The following is an 18,778-nucleotide window of genomic DNA, read 5'->3' on the forward strand; positions in this document are numbered from 1 at the left end:
TATGCAGGTTGGCAAGCGATCTAGGAGAGTGTTCGCATGAGTGGGAGTGAGATATTCCTACAAGAGCTGGATAATACATAATGGGAGAATGAATCACGGCAGTTTGTACGATGGAAAACTGGAGCAAGCCTTAGGAGATGTTTTAGAGGTAAAATTGTTAGACATGGTAACTGACTGGATGTGGGTACGGACCAGAAAGATACTGGAATTAAGTTAAAAATATTTAAATAGAGCAAGTGCTCAGGTACTCAGAAGTCCAACTTACAGGTATAGATGTTGGCATTAACTGTACAGAAAAGGTGATAACAGGAGTCAGAGTGGGAGAAGGGGAGACATCCCAAGGAGCATCTTGCAGATTGCTTCTAGTTCATGGTTCCTATAGATTTTAGCTATTGTCTTTTACTATCCTACCTCAGCTTACCTTTGTAGTCGTTTAAGTAACTCAGGCTTTCCAATCTCTTGACCTTTGCAATTGCTGTTTCACCTCTGGAACACACTCTCTGTTCTTCATGCGATTGGTTTCTTCCCATCCATCAGGACTTACTTGCCCACACTTGGAGGAATAAGTACCTTCCTCAGCTCCATCGCAGGCCTTGTTGTTACTGCCAGAGCACTTATCATAGTTTGCAGTTAATTTATTTGCTTCATTTTTCTATCATCCACTAAGATGCACACCCAGTAAGGCAGGAGCCATGTCTGTCTTGTTCATAGTTGAATCAGTATCAGCTAGGAAGTGCTTGGCATAAAGAAGATACTTAATAGTTTTGAATGAGTGAACGAAGTGCGGATTCTGATTCCTTGAGGGATTCTAGTGTGATCCAAACCTGTCTCTCTGTCTCCACCTTACTTCCAACCACATGTTCCTTTTGTCCTAGCTAATTCAAGCTTTTGTGGTTTTCCGAACATTCCAGACTTTTCAAACCTCTGTGCTCTCTCTTGTTTTCACTGCTTGAGGTGCCTTCTCTTGTTACCTATTTAGGAAATTCCTTTATGAGCTCAAATTCAGAAAGATTAAATAATCTGTCCAAGATGATACAGATAATGAGTGGCAGCTGTCATATTCAATCCAGTTCTGTTTATTCCAAAGCCCAAACTTTTAATCACCATGCAATATTGATAATCACATGTTAAAAATATTATATTTTATGAAAAATCAATGTATCCCAAATTAAAGAGATATGTTTTAATCTAGTTGTTGAATACATGAAAAAGCTTCTAAATAAAAGAGCCAAAGTTTTTTTTTAAAAAAAAACTTGGCTTAATTGCCACCTTGTTAAGAGAGTATGCCTTTGATGTCCCTGCTCTCAAGATTGCTTTCCTAGCATTCACCACGTTACCTATTTTCCCTGTACATTGTAAGCACCTTGAAGTTAGGGAGTACCGTGGTCTGAATGTCTATGTCTCCTCAAAATTCATATGTTGAAATTTCCATATCCAAGGTGGTGGTATGAAGAGGTGGAGCTTTTGAGAGGTGATTAAATCATGAAGGTGGAACCCTCCTTAATGAGATTAGTGCCCTCATAAATAGGCCCAAGGGAGCCTGTTCACCGCTCTACCATGTGAGGACACAGCCATAAGGTGCAATCTCTGTACCATAAAACAGGCCCTCGCCAGACCTCCAATCTACTGGCACCTTGATCTTGGAATTTCCAGCCTCTGGAACTGTGAGAAATGTTTTTTTTTGTTGTTGTTTGTTTGTTTTTTGCTGTTTATAAGCTACATAGTTTATGGTAATTTGTTATAGCAGCCCTAACAGATTAAGACAAGAAGCATTCATCATTTGAGTTCATACCCTCAGCCCTTAGTCCAGTGCTTGGTTCATTGTATAATAGCTGCTTCATAAATATTTGTTGAATGAATAAATGGTTGAACAAAAGGATGAAGGCATGTAGCATATTAGACATAACCAAGGGCACCTACAAACATATCTCAACAGTTATATGACCTGGAACAAGTTAGTTAGACTCTTTAAGCACCTATGTCTTCATTTTTAAATGGAAAAAAATATAGCACTTACCTGTGATCCTTATAACATTCAAATGTAATAATATATGTTGTATTAGTCATGATTGTCCAGAGAAACATAACTGATACACTTAATTTATTTCGTTAAAAAATTTATTTATTATTTTAAGGAATGAACACACATAATTGTGGAAGCTTGATGAGTCCCAACTTTGATAGGGGAGGCCTGCAAGCTGGCCTCTCAGAAAAGAGCTATAGTTCAAGTTCAAAGGCTGTCTGATGTACAACCAGAAAGAGCCAATGATGTAGATGAAGGCTGAAGGCAGTCTGCTGGAGAATTCCTTCCTGCTCAAGGGAAGTCAGCCTTCGTTCTAGCCAGGCCTTCCACTGGTTGGATGAGGCCCACCCACATTATGGAGGGCAATGTGCTTTACTCAGAGTCTGCTAATTTTAACGTAAATCTAACCCCAAAACACACACCCTCACAGAAACATGTGAGAATAATGCTTGACTAAGTGTCTGGGTACTGTGGCCCAGCCAAGCTGACACATACAATTAACTATCATATATGTAGAACATTTAGTACAGCTTCTCAGACATTCGTTAGGAAGTGCTTACTAACCACAGTATCTCGTCTGGTCTTATGTCCCCAATCATGTCTGGAGGTAAGGCGCCATGAGAATGTGTGTGTTAGGGTCAATGGCTCCTGGTGTCTTGCTGGATGGGAATAATGTGGTTTTCATTCTTCCTTATTCTGAGTCTCTCTGTAAATAACACATGTAAAATTGAGTTATGTTTTCTACACACAACAAGGATAAGAAAAACTTCTTGGTATGAAGTAGAAAGTGAATAAAACAGAAAGAAATGTGTGTAAGGAAGAAACTAGTATAAAATCATGGATTGCCATGGCCTAACCCTGGTCACTTGTAGTTCCCCAAAGTAGTTACAGAAACAGCTAAAGTATTTTGCCCTCTCTTTCTCAGAAAAAAATGCAAAGGTCATGATTATTTCTTTAATCACAATCAAGGAAATTTCTGCCTGGCATTTGGCATTCAGTATCTTGAAGAGGACTCAGGTGTGTACATACATGGGATATCTTTCATAATATTCCAAGAAGCCTACTAAACTCCCAGAGTGAAAAACTCTCATCAGATTCAGGTAAGGGGGAAGACATTATGATGGCATCCACATAGCCCTGGTAAATCTCTTTTCTAGATTACTGGAACTGTTTTCTAAGTGTTACCAACTCCAAAAGTTAAAATCCCTCACCATGACAAGAATGCAAAGAGAGTCCATTTACATGAGTCAATAATATCACATAACTATCTAAGCAGTAATATTAAGTGAGATGTGTACTTCCTACAGTGAGACTGGCACTTTCAGGCAGGCAGGCAGGCTGCCACTTTCCATTTGTCCCTGCCCATTGGCCATTGCAAGAATCCTGGCCTGTTCCCAGTAAAAGATGCCTTTTGGCAGAATGGAATCTAATTCAGTAGGTAAAGATGGGTAAGAAGGACAGGAAGTGAAACATTTGAGTAACTGTACTATCATCACCCTCATTTTACTTAAACTAACATGAGTTTTATATCTGGATGGAATGCTCTATAGGACTAACCAAAAACTGCTCTATTTCAAAATCTAAATGGTTTATATGAAATTACATTTGCAAATGAGGCAGCAAAATACCATATTTAAAAGGCTTTATGATATTTTATTTGATATTATTCAATCATACAGGTTTTGTGGCAAATATGCATTTCTAAAAGTGCATAATCAAACATTTTATTTTTCTAGCTCTTGAATTTGTCATAGAAATAAGCCATAGATTGTTACTTTCTTATTTACTACTTATAGATTCATATTGAAGTATGCCATGAAGAGGAGATAAATGAATTTATATGACACTATTTACTGATTATGAAAATAGAGAAATACAAAAATATTATCTAATAATAACAAAAAATATATTTCTTTTAAACATAAACACTAAAACAGAGAGTAGTCAAACTGATTTGGCACGTTTAATATATATTATCAACATCATATTTTTCATTCTTGAATAATGAAGCATTGCATACTTTGGGCTTTGTTCAAACATTAGTTGCTGTAATCACAAAGGTGACTATTAAAACCAGTCAGAGCAGGTATGTGCACAGCAAAAGAGTGGTAACCAGGCTCTATCCTATCATCTCATTTTGTTAGGAACATAGTTTAAAGAGAAATGCCATTAAAAGAGGATGAGTTTGGACAACCATCTCACGCATGAGTAGTGAATGGTAGTTAGTTAGTAAATATTCTCACTATCCTCTATCTAACACCAAAAAGAAGCAATTTCAGCGAAGGGGATTTTACTTAATAAAGTTCTACAAACTCAATTTTAGGCTTTCTTTTCCTGTCATAGCAAATAACTTTTGGACTTTCTTCATTTGTACTTTATGGAGGTAATTACATTTTCTTAGAAACAGCATTAAAATTAAAGGTAATTTTTAATGATAAAATGTTTCCTTGGATACATTTTCTTGTACGTTAAAGTGTACTTTGTTTCAACTTCACTTACAATTAGAAATCAAATATGGAGCACAGCATAGGGCAATTTGGAAATTGTCACACTAATTGCCACAAAAAAGTTAATTTTTCACATAAGACAACTGGCAGTGAACATCCAATTAACTGCCACACAGTTATTTAACTACTATCCTCAGAAAAGAATTATTCTATTTTACGACCATTAATTGAATGGTCATTGACATGAGACATTTTTTACATTTACAAATGTATTTTGAAATTACATATTTTTATTTAGAAAATATATATTTGTTTTAATTTGGAAAGAGCTGAACACAAGGATCATGATTTTAAAAGATCAGCAAATGTAGGTGACATGAAAGTTCACAGCAACTGTTTCACAAATCACCTTAACACACCGGATTCACAGATAAGGGTATGCCTCTCTTTGGTTCATAAGGTGTTGTCCTGGAAACCATTTTGATGCAGTCGACAACAGGGCAGACACTGAGACACAGAGTACAGCCTGTACAAGTGTCGGTTACGGTGGGCAGGTGGGTTTCTGGATCAAACTGTATAGCCTGCAAACAGAAACAGAGGGTATTGATGTCACTGACCACAAAGGTCAAGAATGTCCCCATTTTAGCGTCAACATTTTTCTCTGCTGCAGAGGAGCTGCACTATGAGACAACTACGTCCAGCTCTGTGGTGCAACTATAGCAACAGTTGAGCTGACAGAGGAGGAAAAAAAGAGCGAGAAAAGAAATCCTTTTAAATTAAAAACACAATGTTTAAAATTCCTTAGGGGCATTTTTCTTCATTGTGTGAGGAAAATATGTCATAACATAGTCACTCTCTAGTTTTCTTTGTTCTAAGCAGAGTTCGGGTCTTTCCAGTTCTACCAGGATGGGGCGTCTTCTACCTGTGGATTTTGGGGGACTTTCACACGTCCTCCTTTTCCTCTTCACACTCTGTGTTCTTGACAGTGGAAAAGTGTTACTGTCAGATTCTGAGGCAACGAATACATTTGTTTGGATTTCAAATAATGCATGTAGTTTTTAGAAGAAAGCAGAAGAAAAAAATTAGCTTAACAGTCAGCTTTGAGTTTTGAAGATTTCCAAGCTGACTCTAGTCATTGTCCGCCATGAAGGGGAAAAAACACTGAATGGAGAGCCAGGAAAACTGGTGTCCAGTCCCGGCCCTGACACTACTGAGCCCAGATTACCACAGCCAGGACTCCAGCTCTGAAACCGCTTAGGATTTTGAGAAAGTTTACAATTTTCCTTCCCCCATCTTCCTCTATTCCCTCCCTCCCTTCTTCCTTCCCTTCCTCTCTTTTTCTTTCCATGAAGCAATGTAGAATAAGCAATTAAAAATACCTAGTGTGAAATTCAGGATTGAGTTTTTCTTTTAAAAAAGGTATGATGATTATTTTCCCGTTAAAGAGAAACATTTCAGTAATGAAAAATGATATGTAAGACCTCAGCGGAAGTTACAGGATTTCTATCCAGGAGGGATTTCAGGGCAGCTATGTAGGGGTGGATCATGGTGTCAGAGCGGGTTTAGGAAACTTGCCTGGCAGTCTCACTAGCAAAAAAAATTCAAGTTTTACTCAGACTGTGTACTACTTTGCAGTGACTAAGTCGGGGCTGAGGAAATTATAAGGGACATTAAGTGTCTCTCCACCCCCATGGTACCCCTTGAGGCCAGCTCTACAAATCTTACATTTTCAAGGAATTGCATTATTCTGATTTTTTTCCTGTCTCATACCAATGTTATAATTCAATTACATATGTGCGTGTGTATATATATACATACATATATACACACATATATATACATATACACACACATATATATACATACATATATACACACGCACATATATACACACATACGTGTACATATATGTGTATATATATATCTATGTGTATATGTGTGTGTATATATATAGTTGTTTAAAAAATTCCCTCCTCCACATGAAGCCACATGCAACTATATTTTTTCCTCTTTTATGCACATATAAAAGAAAATAATATTTTCAGAGTAAATCATGATAGTTGCTTAATATTTTTTAAAAGTCTGATCTTTAAGGAAATAAACATGTTTTTTTACATTGTTATAATTGTTCCATTTTATTATTAGTTATTGTTGTTATCCCTTACTATGTCTAATTTATTTTTTTAATTTCTTTTCTTTTTTTTTTTAAATGACGAGTTAATGGGTGCAGCACACCAACGTGGCATATATATACATATGTAACAAACCTGCACGTTGTGCACATATACCCTAAAACTTAAAGTATTATAATAATAAAATTAAAAAAAGAAAAAAGAATAAACATATATTTGAACAAGAACTATAGCTATAGCAAGTCGTAAGAGTATTTGTCCACACAAATTGGTGCTATGTTTCGTAAAACAACATTTTAAGGTGCTGTTTGGATGAGTAAAAACGATTTCTCTTCCTTATGTACCCTTTTATATAAATGGAAACAATGAAGTAACTGATAAAAATTAATGCTTAGCAATATACTTTGAAAATCTGCAAAGATATAAAACTATATGTTCAATTAAAAATTTTGATTTTCTATTTTTATCTTCTGAGACAGAAGAATCAAAGAACTTTCTAAGTCTTTTAAAATGCATACTTGTGATTTTCTTTCTCATTACTAAGAAGATTTTTCTAAAGTTGCTCCAAGTCTAGAATTCCACGGTGGGAGCCATAAGTTCTAAGATTTAAGATATTAGAAAGCTGATGCTCTGATAGTTATGGGACTTCCTGATTGATCTCTGATTGGTTAATTTGAAAGATGACATGAAAGTAAATGTGATATGGCTAGCACTTTATAAAAATAACTGTTAAGACACCTTTTAGCTAGAAAAAAGTGATGAACTGAGTAAAAATTTGGTGTAGAACTGTGAAACTAGGAAGAAAAATTAATAGTTTTTTTTAAATTAAAATATGTCTGCCATAAGAATATGCAAAATCCCACCATGAGCAGTATGGGATCTGCCCCTAGGTTGAATAAGGTACATAAACTTCTCTTTTTAAAAATGGGGACATTTTATTATGAATTTAGAACGTTCCATTGATCATTTCTTAAAAAGATCTTTTTTTACTTATAGCTTGAAAAATATAATGAAAATAATATTGTATAGTTTTTAGCAATTTTTAATAGTTTAGTAGTTTTCCAAAACTTTAAAATTTGCTTTCTGAAAACTCTACATCTTAAGAAATTCTTTTACTTTCACAATAAATCAGGCTTTTGAGAAGAAACTTATGTTTAAACGTATTGTTACGATCATTTTTCATTCATTTCTAAAATTCAACCAGTTAAAAGTCACAGTTGTGCCAAACTCTTTAAAAAACAGCAGGTTATAAATATATAAGAAGTAAATGAGGAAGCAAATTATAAACCAAAGAGAAATTCACAGAATGTGTTTTCAAGAGAATAGTCCACAAGGAGTCAAATCCCCAATTTTTCTTTCTTTTTCTTTTTCTTCTCTTTTCTTTTTTTTTTCCTGCATGCTAGACACTCTGCTGAGGACTGAAGAGCTGGAAAGTAGCTATGGCTCACTTCATGAGGGAAGAATGCATCTCTTAGGCTTTTCCAGCTTCAGAAGAATTCCTGGGACCAACCTATACAACTCGTTGGTGGGAAAGTGCTTCCTTCTGACCATAGTAAAAGCCTAATCAATACTGAATGGAAGAGAACTCTCTTTTGGCAGAAGGAATCATAGGCTTTCGGAGTAATGGCCATAAATGGTAGTTCTTTTCCCTTTCCTCTGTATTAAAGCGTAATGCTTTCCTAGTATTTATAATTTTGTGTGCATTTCTCTTTTCAGTTGGATTTTTCTCTCTAATGTTGTGGGTGATGAAATGGTATTAAAAATAATTCTGTGCATTAAATGCTGACATAGTTAGTAAAAGTTACAAGTTTCCTTTTAAAAAAGACCATATTACAAGGGTGACAGGAGAGAAAGATGTACTGTTGCAGAAGAGCAATATTTGGCACCACCGGTTTAAATTTCACACTTAGCAACAGAAAATGCTTTCTGCCACAAAACCCAGAAGAAACATGTCTCATAGCATTCTAATTCCAGCAGGATTCTTACCTGGTAGCCGGAATCATTACAGGTCATGTAGCATTTACCACAGTTGATACACATTTCTTCATCGATCATAGCCACAACTTGCTCTACGCTGCTCAATTCACCAAATGTTCCAAGGTACTGCAGTGCTTTTCCTATTACATCCTAAAAATAGCCACTGAATTACTTAGCAAGCTCATTTTAAAATATTTTCATGTAATAATTAATATCATTCAGCATTTTCCTGTTTTTATACAATGTTGCATTATATTAACTTGGGACACTTTGGATAGCATAATTCTCATAGATAAGCTTTTTATGATAATTATAGCTTAGATGTTTGTCTTCTGAAAGATGGGCAATATGCATGCCTAGCTTAGAAATACGGGACCTAATTAACTGCATTCAATAGGTTTTCGACTGGATAATTGAAAACAGCATTTCTGTGGACAGAAAGAATAAATGACACCTGTTTAAGTTGTCATGGCTTACTTTTCCTCATTTTTGGGCCTTGAAGGACCAAAAGTAATGCAAAGTGAGAAAGGGTAATACACTATGCTAGAAAAGTTTAGATTGCTCATAATGAAGGGAATACGAGTGTGAATGTTATGCATTTATTTCATTGTATGAGGATTTTAGATTTTAATTTAAAAAGTGCTGTGATAGAATACTCACCTGTCATGTCTTGAAGAGTATGTAACATTATTTAAAAATTCTAATTTATGTTAATTGATTAGGTTGATCCAATAATTAAGTTAGATGCTCTTTTACTTTTGAAGAACTAGAATTTTCTTCTTTCACCATTGAAGATCTTTCATGTGATTACACATTGCTTTGTTCTTCATACTAATTGGGAGTGTGCTTAATATGTGAAGCACAGACTATGTTTCATCAACAATAAGAAACATTTTGCTTCATACAACAAAACAAAAGAAAGTAGCAATGTCAAATTAGCATGCTGTCAATATTTTTGCTTTTGTTTTTAACTATTAACATGAGAGTCTTGTTTGAATTCAAGGTCCATGTTCAAGGTTTGACTCTTACTTAACATCATCTTTCCATATTCTCTTTGGTATTGCATTTTCTGCCCTTTTTATAATCTTGCTTACTCTTCTTTACTTTTTTTTCTTTGATCTCTAAATTATAATATACTCATTATCATGGAATTTCAAACTGAGACAAAGTTTACATTTTTATACAGTTCCTTTGTGTATCTCTCAAGTGATAAGACGCTAGAAAACTTCCAATATTGTCTTCCCTATTTTCTTTATAATGTGTTGAAGTTGTAATTTCAACTACACTGCAGTCTGTTTGTAGGTGGGCACTTGACATCCAAATCAGTATTTCCATTTTGAAATGCTCCCATAAACTCAAGATCTACATTTATCAGCTGCATAATGAGCACTGTCATTAGAGATTGGTACTTCAAATTCTCTACTCACTGAACTTATCATCAACAACGCGAACTGGGTATTCCTTTGTATTTCTTTAGTTTTGTGAATAGCATTAGGATTTTTCCAATCATGGAGTCTTGGAATTTCATAGTTATATTTCACTGCATAACTTGCTCCAATATCTCCTATCTGTTGCCAAGTCTGGGTTCTGGATGTGCAATATCTTTTGAATCCCTTCCATGTTTACTGCCATTTTTAAACGTTATTAATGAATTTCTCATTATGTTTAATGCAATTGTAAGAGACTACTTGATAAGTTTCATCCTCACATTCTTCCTTTCCCACTCTACCCTGTGCAATGCTGCCATCTTAATCTAGGATATAAGACACAGACTAAATTTCTCACTACCTTATTCAAAAATCTGTTGAATTAGGCACAGGCTTACCATGCTGGCATTTAAGGCTTTCTGCAAACATGTCTTTTTCTATCTTATTTCTCAGTTTCAAACACCATGCACTTCAGCTACACTGGAGGACACATTTTTCAACTGACCCATCTGAGGTCTAACATTAGGTTAAGTCCTCTGTCTAAAATACCTTTCATTCCTAACTCCACTTTGCAAATCCCAAGCATCCTTCAAAGACATCTCGAACGCCACTACTTCATGACTTCATGAAGATTTCCTTAATCCTTCCTTCTTCTTTCCTAACCAAATGTGAGGATGTGATCTTTTTTCCTCTTTCTCTCTCTTTCTCACCTTTTCCCCTTTTCGTCCCTTCCTTGCCCTCTGTCCTCCATATCCTCTTTCTTAAAAATTTTTTTGATGGCCTATGGTATTATATCTATTATGTGGAACTAATGACAACAGATACCTTTTGAGTCCTTAATATATTTCAGGCCAGTGCCATATGTTTTACACATTTTCTCACTTAAACCTCATGCATTTAATAGTTGATGATGTGACTGAGATTTAAAGTATACAATTAAGTAAATGATGAAGCAGGGACTGAGAACCAGTGTTGCCTGACTTTAAATACCACGATCATCAGCACTCTGCTATGCTGACTCATTTGTTAGTCTCTATTTAGCCAATTCTAATTCATGTTATGGATATTTTCTACATTTAGCTTCCTATGTTGTGGTCTCTTAGTAAGCTTTTATTCATCTGTGTATCTCATGTGGTGTATCCTGTTTCTGGAGATCATTGAAACACAATGGGTACGCAAATATTTGTTAAAATAAATATAAATTTTATATATCTATACACTAAACATAAAATATGGTAGTAGGCTCATAGTGGGATGAAGTAATAGCTATTTTACTGAACGTTTTTATTGATATAAGTATTTTAAATACAAAATAATCATAGTCAAAGTATCTGGATATGTGTAATATTTCCCAGTACTATTTTAAAATAACAAATTCAAGAGGTCACTATCTGGCTGTAAAAGGCCATTTATATGTGATAGAAAATAATTTTTTAAACCTAGTAAATAAATCAACCCAAAGAGTTGTTTCATTGAATCAGATCATGATGACTAAAATCATCAATAAATATTCAAAAGATGATTATACAGGAAACTCCCTAGGCAGTTAACAAGTGTATAAGCCTTCTTCAAAAGAAACGTTGTATATGCCTTAGAAATTTTATGTGGAGCAAGTCCACATTCTGTGTACATTAAATATGCCTTTTTCTCTATATTGGAGATTTGCTTTTGTCATTTATTAAAACATCATGGTTTAATGTGAAACCAACGTGGAGCCTCTAGATTATTAGCACATGATGTTAACAATTCATGCCTTATTAATTACAATTTTTTAAGAAAATTATATTTATTTCTTCATCTGGAAGAGGATAAAAGAATGACAACTATTTTAAACCATTTTGGGAAAGAGTAGCAAAAAAAATTATTCCATGTGGCTAAGAATGTGGACATTTGTTTTAATCCCAAAGCCTACCAGCTTATGAATACCCTTGAGTAGATGTCCTGGAATCTGGAGTTGGCTGAAAGATGCATAAAACCGGTAAGTCACATATTTAAAGTCAGGCAACACTGGTTCTCAGTCCCTGCTTCATCATTTACTTAACTGTATACTTTAAATCTCAGTCATATCATCAACTATTAAATGCATGAAGTTTAAGTGAGAAAATGTGTAAAACATATGGCACTGGCCTGAAATATATTAAGGACTCAAAAGGTATCTGTTGTCATCAGTTCCACATAATAGATATAATACCATAGGCCATCAAAAAAAATTTTTAAGAAAGGGGATATGGAGGAGAGAGGGCAAGGAAGGGACGAAAAGGGGAAAAGGTGAGAAAGAGAGAGAAAGAGGAAGAAAGATCACATCCTCACATTTGGTTAGGAAAGAAGAAGGGACTATGCTGGATAGTCTCCAGTCCCTCTTATACACACGTCTGTGGAGATCAAGGAACCCATATTCATTATTCCAATTCATTATTACACCCATTTGGTTGTACAAAGGTTCAGCAGTATGGTGTAGCCATCCCTGATTAGTGGAAATGTTTATATGTAGATATGTATGTGGAGAAAGCAATGTTAAATCTTTTAAATTGTAGATGATAACATTTAATTTTAATGTAGGTGTTCAAGGAATTGATGTTGCAAAATACTACAGAATTCCAAGTTCCCATTATTATCAATTTATTACTTGTTTGAGATAATTAAAAGTTGTTGTTGTTTTGTTTTGTTTTGTTTGAGACTGAGTCTCGCTCTGTTGCCCAGGCTGGAGTGCAGTGGTGCAATCTCGGCTCACTGCAAGCTCTGCCTCCTGGGTTCAAGCGATTCTCCTCCCTCAGCCTCCCAAGTAGCTGGGGCTACAGGCACCCGCCACCACGCCTGGCTAATTTTTGTATTTTTAGTAGAGCCGGGTTTCACCATATTGGCCAGACTGGTCTCAAACTCTTGACCTTGTGTCCACCCGCCTTGGCCTCCCAAAGTGCTGGGATTACAGGTGTGAGCCACGGCGCCTGGCCAAGTTTTTTTTTTTTTTAATAGACCAGTCAATGTTTCTGTTTGATATAAAGTTTAAGGCCAAAGAGTGAGGAACTAGACAGCCCTGATTCTATCCCTGATGTTTCATTCTGAATTTATTACGACTAATATTAATTTATTAGTTTTGGCCTATTTTTAATAGCTGATGGAAGTATTTTCAAATTGTGATTATCTAGCATGTTAGTTGTTCTTTCTAGCTTCAAGTCTTCATATTTGATTAGCATGTATCATATCACTTTCCACTGCATGCCTATGGCTCTCGCCCTATCTTAAAGTAAAAAAAAGTCATAAGATGAACCATTGTAAGTCACACTATTGTAAAGTAAAAAGAAAAATCATAAGATGAACCATTGTAATTTCATAAGATGAACCATTGTAAAGTTAAAAAAAACATAAGATAAAACATTGTAGGTCAAGACGGTCTGCACTTTGTACAATTTCTGCAAATAAGTGTCCTTCAAAAACCAGGACCCAGGACAGCACGCTGTGGGCAGTCACTATGACTTCTAACCTAAAAACATTCAATATTTAAATTATTTGGATGCAGCTATTTAATCATTTAACTATTTCCTTATCTGTACCATTATCAATGTCATATCTTTTTATGGTATATTCACTTCTTGCCTAATACATCTTTCAAAACAGAAAATGAGATAATTTGGTTTGCTCTTACTGAATTTATGCTGATTTTTAACTTCTTCCTTTACTAACGCTCCCAAGTCAAAAGCTGAATGACCTTTGTAGGATTCCTTTGGGGTTAGATCTCAATCTTTTTTATTTGTTTCCATCTTTTCCCTACTTCCCCTACAACATCCACCTTTTTCTTTGGTAAAGAACCTGGAGCAACATTTATTTTTCATCAGTGTGGTATAGTGATCTCTTAGAAAAGCACTTAAAAATACAGCAGGCGCTTTATTCTGGATATTCTATATATGCCCTCTGAGCAGAAGGCAGACAGGGGTACTGTACAGTAAGAAAAGGACATCTTAAGTTTAAATTTCGTAGAACTCAAATAACTAAGGACTCGGCTTGAATATGCTGAGAGCAGAGGGTAGAGACAAAGTATGATCCAGAAAATGAAGGATTAGATTGGCCAGCGAGGGTGAGAGAAGCAAGTAAATCAAGAGATGGAATAGAGGCAAGTGAGACTCTTGGAACCAAAGTAGTGAGAGAGGGTTGGGTGAGAGGCAGATTATTAGTGAGAGAGTCAGATGAGTAAGGATTGGCTGGGAGCAAAGTTGGTTCAGTACCTATCTGTGGCCCTGATCACTGTATTTTTTCTATCTGGGATGAGCTCAGGCTTTAAAGTGGTAATGTCTTGCAAGACACTTTGGATTTAAATTCTTTTAATGAAGGTAAATGTGATTTTACAATATCCTTAGGTATCTTAGGTTTTAACTCTCAAATATATTCTCTACTCTTTTCAGTTCTGATAACATTCTTTATGGGATTCGAGAAAGATAATAGGAGTGAAACAGTTCTCTCTAATTATAATTTAACAGTGTACCACCTGCTCTAAATAGTGAGTATTAATAGACAAAATGTTTCTATTTTTCCTAATATTTTCTCCAAACTCAGATCATTTGAGGCTTTAGCACTTCTGATCCATCCTTAAATCTCGATGCCACCCTTTTATTTTCATCATTGGTAATGTGATATGTCTTTTCTCATATGAGCACCAAACAGTGAGTTATCTAAATGCATAACCTTTTTCTTACTTCTTAGGAAACTTAGTGATTATATAATCAAATTCGTACTTGTCAGCTTCTCATTTTTCCTGATCCATTTTCAGGTTAGAGTTGCTGACTGTAAGATAATATCTATTGTCTTCTCTGAACTTCCTGAAATTAGGTTTACTAAAGGTGGGATACTTGCATTTCTAAGCTCAGACTTCCTTTCGTTGGCCTAATAAACTCTAAGTTAACGTGGAATGGTTACTTTCCTTCAACATTCCTTTAGCTGCCATTTTCTTCAAACAGACTTTTTTAGCCAGAAATAAGCCAAAGCAGCAAGTCCCCTCATTACTTCTCTCTCTTTTGTGAGATTAAATTTCCAACAAGGCAATTCAATAACTTTTCTGATGTTTTTGCCTTTAGTGGAGTGGGATTTCCATCTGAAGTCTGCAAAGGCTTTCGTCGCCCCTCTGTCTTGCCGTCCCTATTAACCATCTGGTTACAAGGTCTCTGATGCAGTCCCAGGGTAACATTTGTTTTTCTTTCATTTCACTCTCCTGCAGCTGCTTCCTCCATACTCCACCCTCAGGTTCGTGGATGTCCATGCATGTGTATAATTTTTTGATAGATACTGCTTCTCCCCAGCCCTTCCATCAGACCTATTTATTCCAAACAAGATACATCTTTCCATGCCATAATCTGGTCAGGAATCACATTTCTACAAATCCCCATAAGACTTAAGGGATTATTTTACCAAATTCTCTTCAGTTTTTAAAGTTCAGTTTGATAATTTTCATCTGCTATTTGTTGGTACAGGGACAAGTGAGAATATTAACCTTGTTCCCAGCCCATTTCTCTGGTATCTTTTGGAAATTGCTGGGCAAGGCCTCCACTATTTTTCTTTCTGTTCCCTCCTGTTTATGCTCCATGGTATCTAATATGGTCTTACAGTTTTATCTGAGTACTCTTCTCCTTCCTTTCACAATTCAATTGAAATAATAAAGCACTCGATCAGGCTGACTGGTGTCCTGCCAACACTGTCTTGCCAGTCTTATGAGATGCAGTCCATCTCTTACTAGAAGCAGCAGGAAGAAGAGATGAAAACATCACTAGTGCCCCTAAACCATTCATTTTCCTACCCAGAAATTCAAAGACTTTAGAGATACATTCCCGGCTTCATAAAGAGAATGAGAATTCATTCTCCTATATATCGACAGAAGTGGAAAGCATTCAGCGGACTTTATAAGTCTTGGCAGACTCTCAAGTCTCTGTTATATGCTGCCTGGGAATAAAGCACGTTTCTCATTTAACTGGGCCAAATGTGCACATTGTCACTTCAGTTCTCTCAGCGAGGAAACGAAACTGCCTCCTGTAGGAGGCATTGTCTGGTTTCTTTTCTCTAGCACAGGTGAACCTGTGGAATATGTCAGGAGCTTCTTCAGAAGGTCCTTGTTCATCTTTTAGAAGGAAATCTTTATACTCATTGCAGGAGGCCAGGTTTCTTTTTCTTCTTTTATCTCATTCTTTCCCATCAGACTTCCGGTACTTCTTTTGATACCCTCTTCTTCCTCAGAATCTTTTTCTTTCTGTTTCCCTTATAGAATTGGTAGCTTTATAATATGGGCCATATGCATGGTAAATGCTATGCTATTATGCATTGGAAATGAAGATGTGGTGTTGATAAAAACGAAATCATGCAGATGCCAGGCTGTCCCCAGGGCCCCAGATCATTCCCAGGGGTAGGACAGAGGGCCTCTGAGGCCATTTTTTTTAATTTTTAATTTTAATTTTAATTTTTTTTACTTTCAAGGGGCTGGGAGAATCAGGATGTACGTTGTCTAGCAAAGATTTCTGGTTCTCAAGGACTCTCTAGTCCCTGGATAACATTGGGCATAACCATGCTTGATGTTCAGATGAAATTCATAGCAGTTTAGTCAGTTGACCCCATTGCTTTTTTATATTCTGTTATTAATACTGATTTATAAAACCCAGTTATTTTCCTCATTATTGCTTCTCAGTTCTGTGTTTTCTATGAATTCCAATTTAACAAAAGAATGGGTTTACCATTTTGATGTCACTATCTGCTTGATCCAGGGATTGTGTATTGGATTTAAGGTCCCATGGCTGCATGTTATTACAAGTATGTTTGAATACTGTGCTTTGCAAACATACTGATTTGCTTGAAATGTCACCTTCCTTTTCTTTCTTATTTCTATGTTTCATGAGAGACAGCAGAGGACAGTGCTTAAGGGCCCAAGTTTTAGAGGTACCCTTTGGAATCAAATCTTGGCTTTGATATCTTCCTAGCTGTGTGACCTTAGGAAAGTTATTTAACCTCTCTGTTTATCAATTGCTTACTCCATAATAGCACAGAGGGTTATTGTGAGGATTAAATGAGCTAATTCGCAAGCACGTAGCGATGCTTGAAACCTCATAAGTACTCAATAAATATTAGCTTTTATTATTAATTCTCTGCTTAATTAACACTAATTTATTAAACTCCATTTTAAATATCACCATCTCTGTGAAGCTTTCCACAATTACCCGAGGCAGAACTAATCCCTTTCACTCCTCTGTTTTCCCAGAGCATTTTGTACATATTTGATTGAACTGTAAATAATTTTTAACATGTGTCTTTCTCCCTTGCTAGACTATGAGCTCCATAAGGATAGACGTCTTTCTTTTTAAAATTCACGTTGTATTCCTAGTTTCTAGCACAATTTCTGGATTGCAGCAAGTGCATAATAAATATATGTTAGCACTACATCTCCATCGAGATTGCAAACATCCCTGAGCCTTGGACTATGCCGTGTCTGTTTTTTTGAATCTCCTGCAGTCCTTAGCACACTGCTGGTCACATAGCAAATACTAAATACATACTTGCTGATTGACTGATATTGAAACTGCCTACCTCTGAAGAAATAGACCATTAAGTCATTAAGGCATTTGAAAGGAAAAAAGAACAAAAGATGAGATCTACTGAGCATGGCTTGCTTAGAAATATGATTGCTGCATTCCTAACCAGGGAAGATGGGGTAGATTAGAAACTTGAATGCGTGACTGAAAAACTTGTTCAGACAAGAGGGGCTTAGTTAACTTTGTGGGACACTGGGGTTCTTTCTACAGCAGATGGGGAATAATGTACTGTGGAAGCTGAGAGGATAAACAAAGCAGTGTCATGGAGTTTAAACTATCGAACAGAGGAATCTATAAAGAGGCCAGCAGAGAGGAGGGAAGAAACAAGCTAAAATAAACAGATGGGTGGACAGAAAAAATATTAAGCATGAAAACAGATAACCCAGGTCCTCCAGGAAAAAGGGAAGTAGGAAAAATGGTATCTCAAGAAAGAAGAAACTCTAGGGAAAACACTGAAGTAATCTTGTAGCAGCAATTACATGGCGTGCCTGGGTGTGTGCTAAAAACCAGCAACAAAAACCACAATAAAAGGACAAGAAGCAACGTCTGATGCACATGCAGAGAGAAAATGACTCTTAAAGGAAATGTGGCCGTTCATATCAACGTGGACTGAAAAATCACACAGCCACATCATCCAGATGTGGTCTGAAATAATGGGCAAAAGGGCAGGGACTTGTATAAAAATGATAACTGTGGCTCCTAGAATTTGAATAGAGCTATGCTGTGTATAATACTTTCACACATATCTTTTCATTTAAAACAATGGAGTTGAGGCCTTCTGACATCATCCAGTATATATTTTCCCTCCTGCCAATCCCTTGCCTGGATTGTTGCAATAGCTTCTAACTGGTCTCCTTGTTTCTGCCTTCGCACCTCTAGCAAACTGTATCAACACTGCAGCCAGAAAGATCCTTTGCAAAAATAAGCCAGATCCTATCAGTCTTCCTTTCTAAAAGCCTTACTGGTTCCCTGCCAAGGACTTTGCTGTTTCAGGGTCTTTGCACTTTCTGTTCCTTCTGAATGGAGTGTTCTTCCCCTGGATACCCACATCATTCATTCCCTCACTTTTTTAGGTGTTTGCCCATATGCCATTAAACAGTCAGGTGTTCCCTGGCCAGTCTCTCTAGTAATTTTTATTCTCCTAAGCTTGTTCTATTTTCTCCATTACACTTGTCACCATCTGACATATTATGTATTCATTTGTTTATCTGTC

The 18,778-nt window shown here is 36.1% G+C and overlaps 1 protein-coding gene across 3 annotated transcripts in view; it reads right to left on the reverse strand.

Annotated features, from left to right (window-relative positions):
* Positions 1-2,100: 2,100 nt before the first annotated feature.
* DPYD (dihydropyrimidine dehydrogenase) overlaps positions 2,101-18,778 on the reverse strand; it is an 858,879-nt gene continuing 842,201 nt past the window's right edge. For 2 of the 3 annotated variants that reach the window (XM_063624342.1, XM_063624341.1), the window contains 2 exons: positions 8,589-8,729; positions 3,656-5,051 (listed from right to left, as the gene is read on the reverse strand). In XM_063624342.1, the coding sequence (XP_063480412.1) occupies positions 4,881-5,051; positions 8,589-8,729 (312 nt within the window). In that variant the 3' untranslated portion in view covers positions 3,656-4,880. Of the gene's footprint in view, positions 2,730-3,655; positions 5,052-8,588; positions 8,730-18,778 lie in introns of those variants that run through there. The other variant, XM_063624340.1, reaches the window with a different exon arrangement.

The sequence above is a fragment of the Symphalangus syndactylus genome, chromosome 12, assembly GCF_028878055.3.
Source record: "Symphalangus syndactylus isolate Jambi chromosome 12, NHGRI_mSymSyn1-v2.1_pri, whole genome shotgun sequence".
Taxonomy (NCBI): Eukaryota; Metazoa; Chordata; class Mammalia; order Primates; family Hylobatidae; genus Symphalangus; species Symphalangus syndactylus.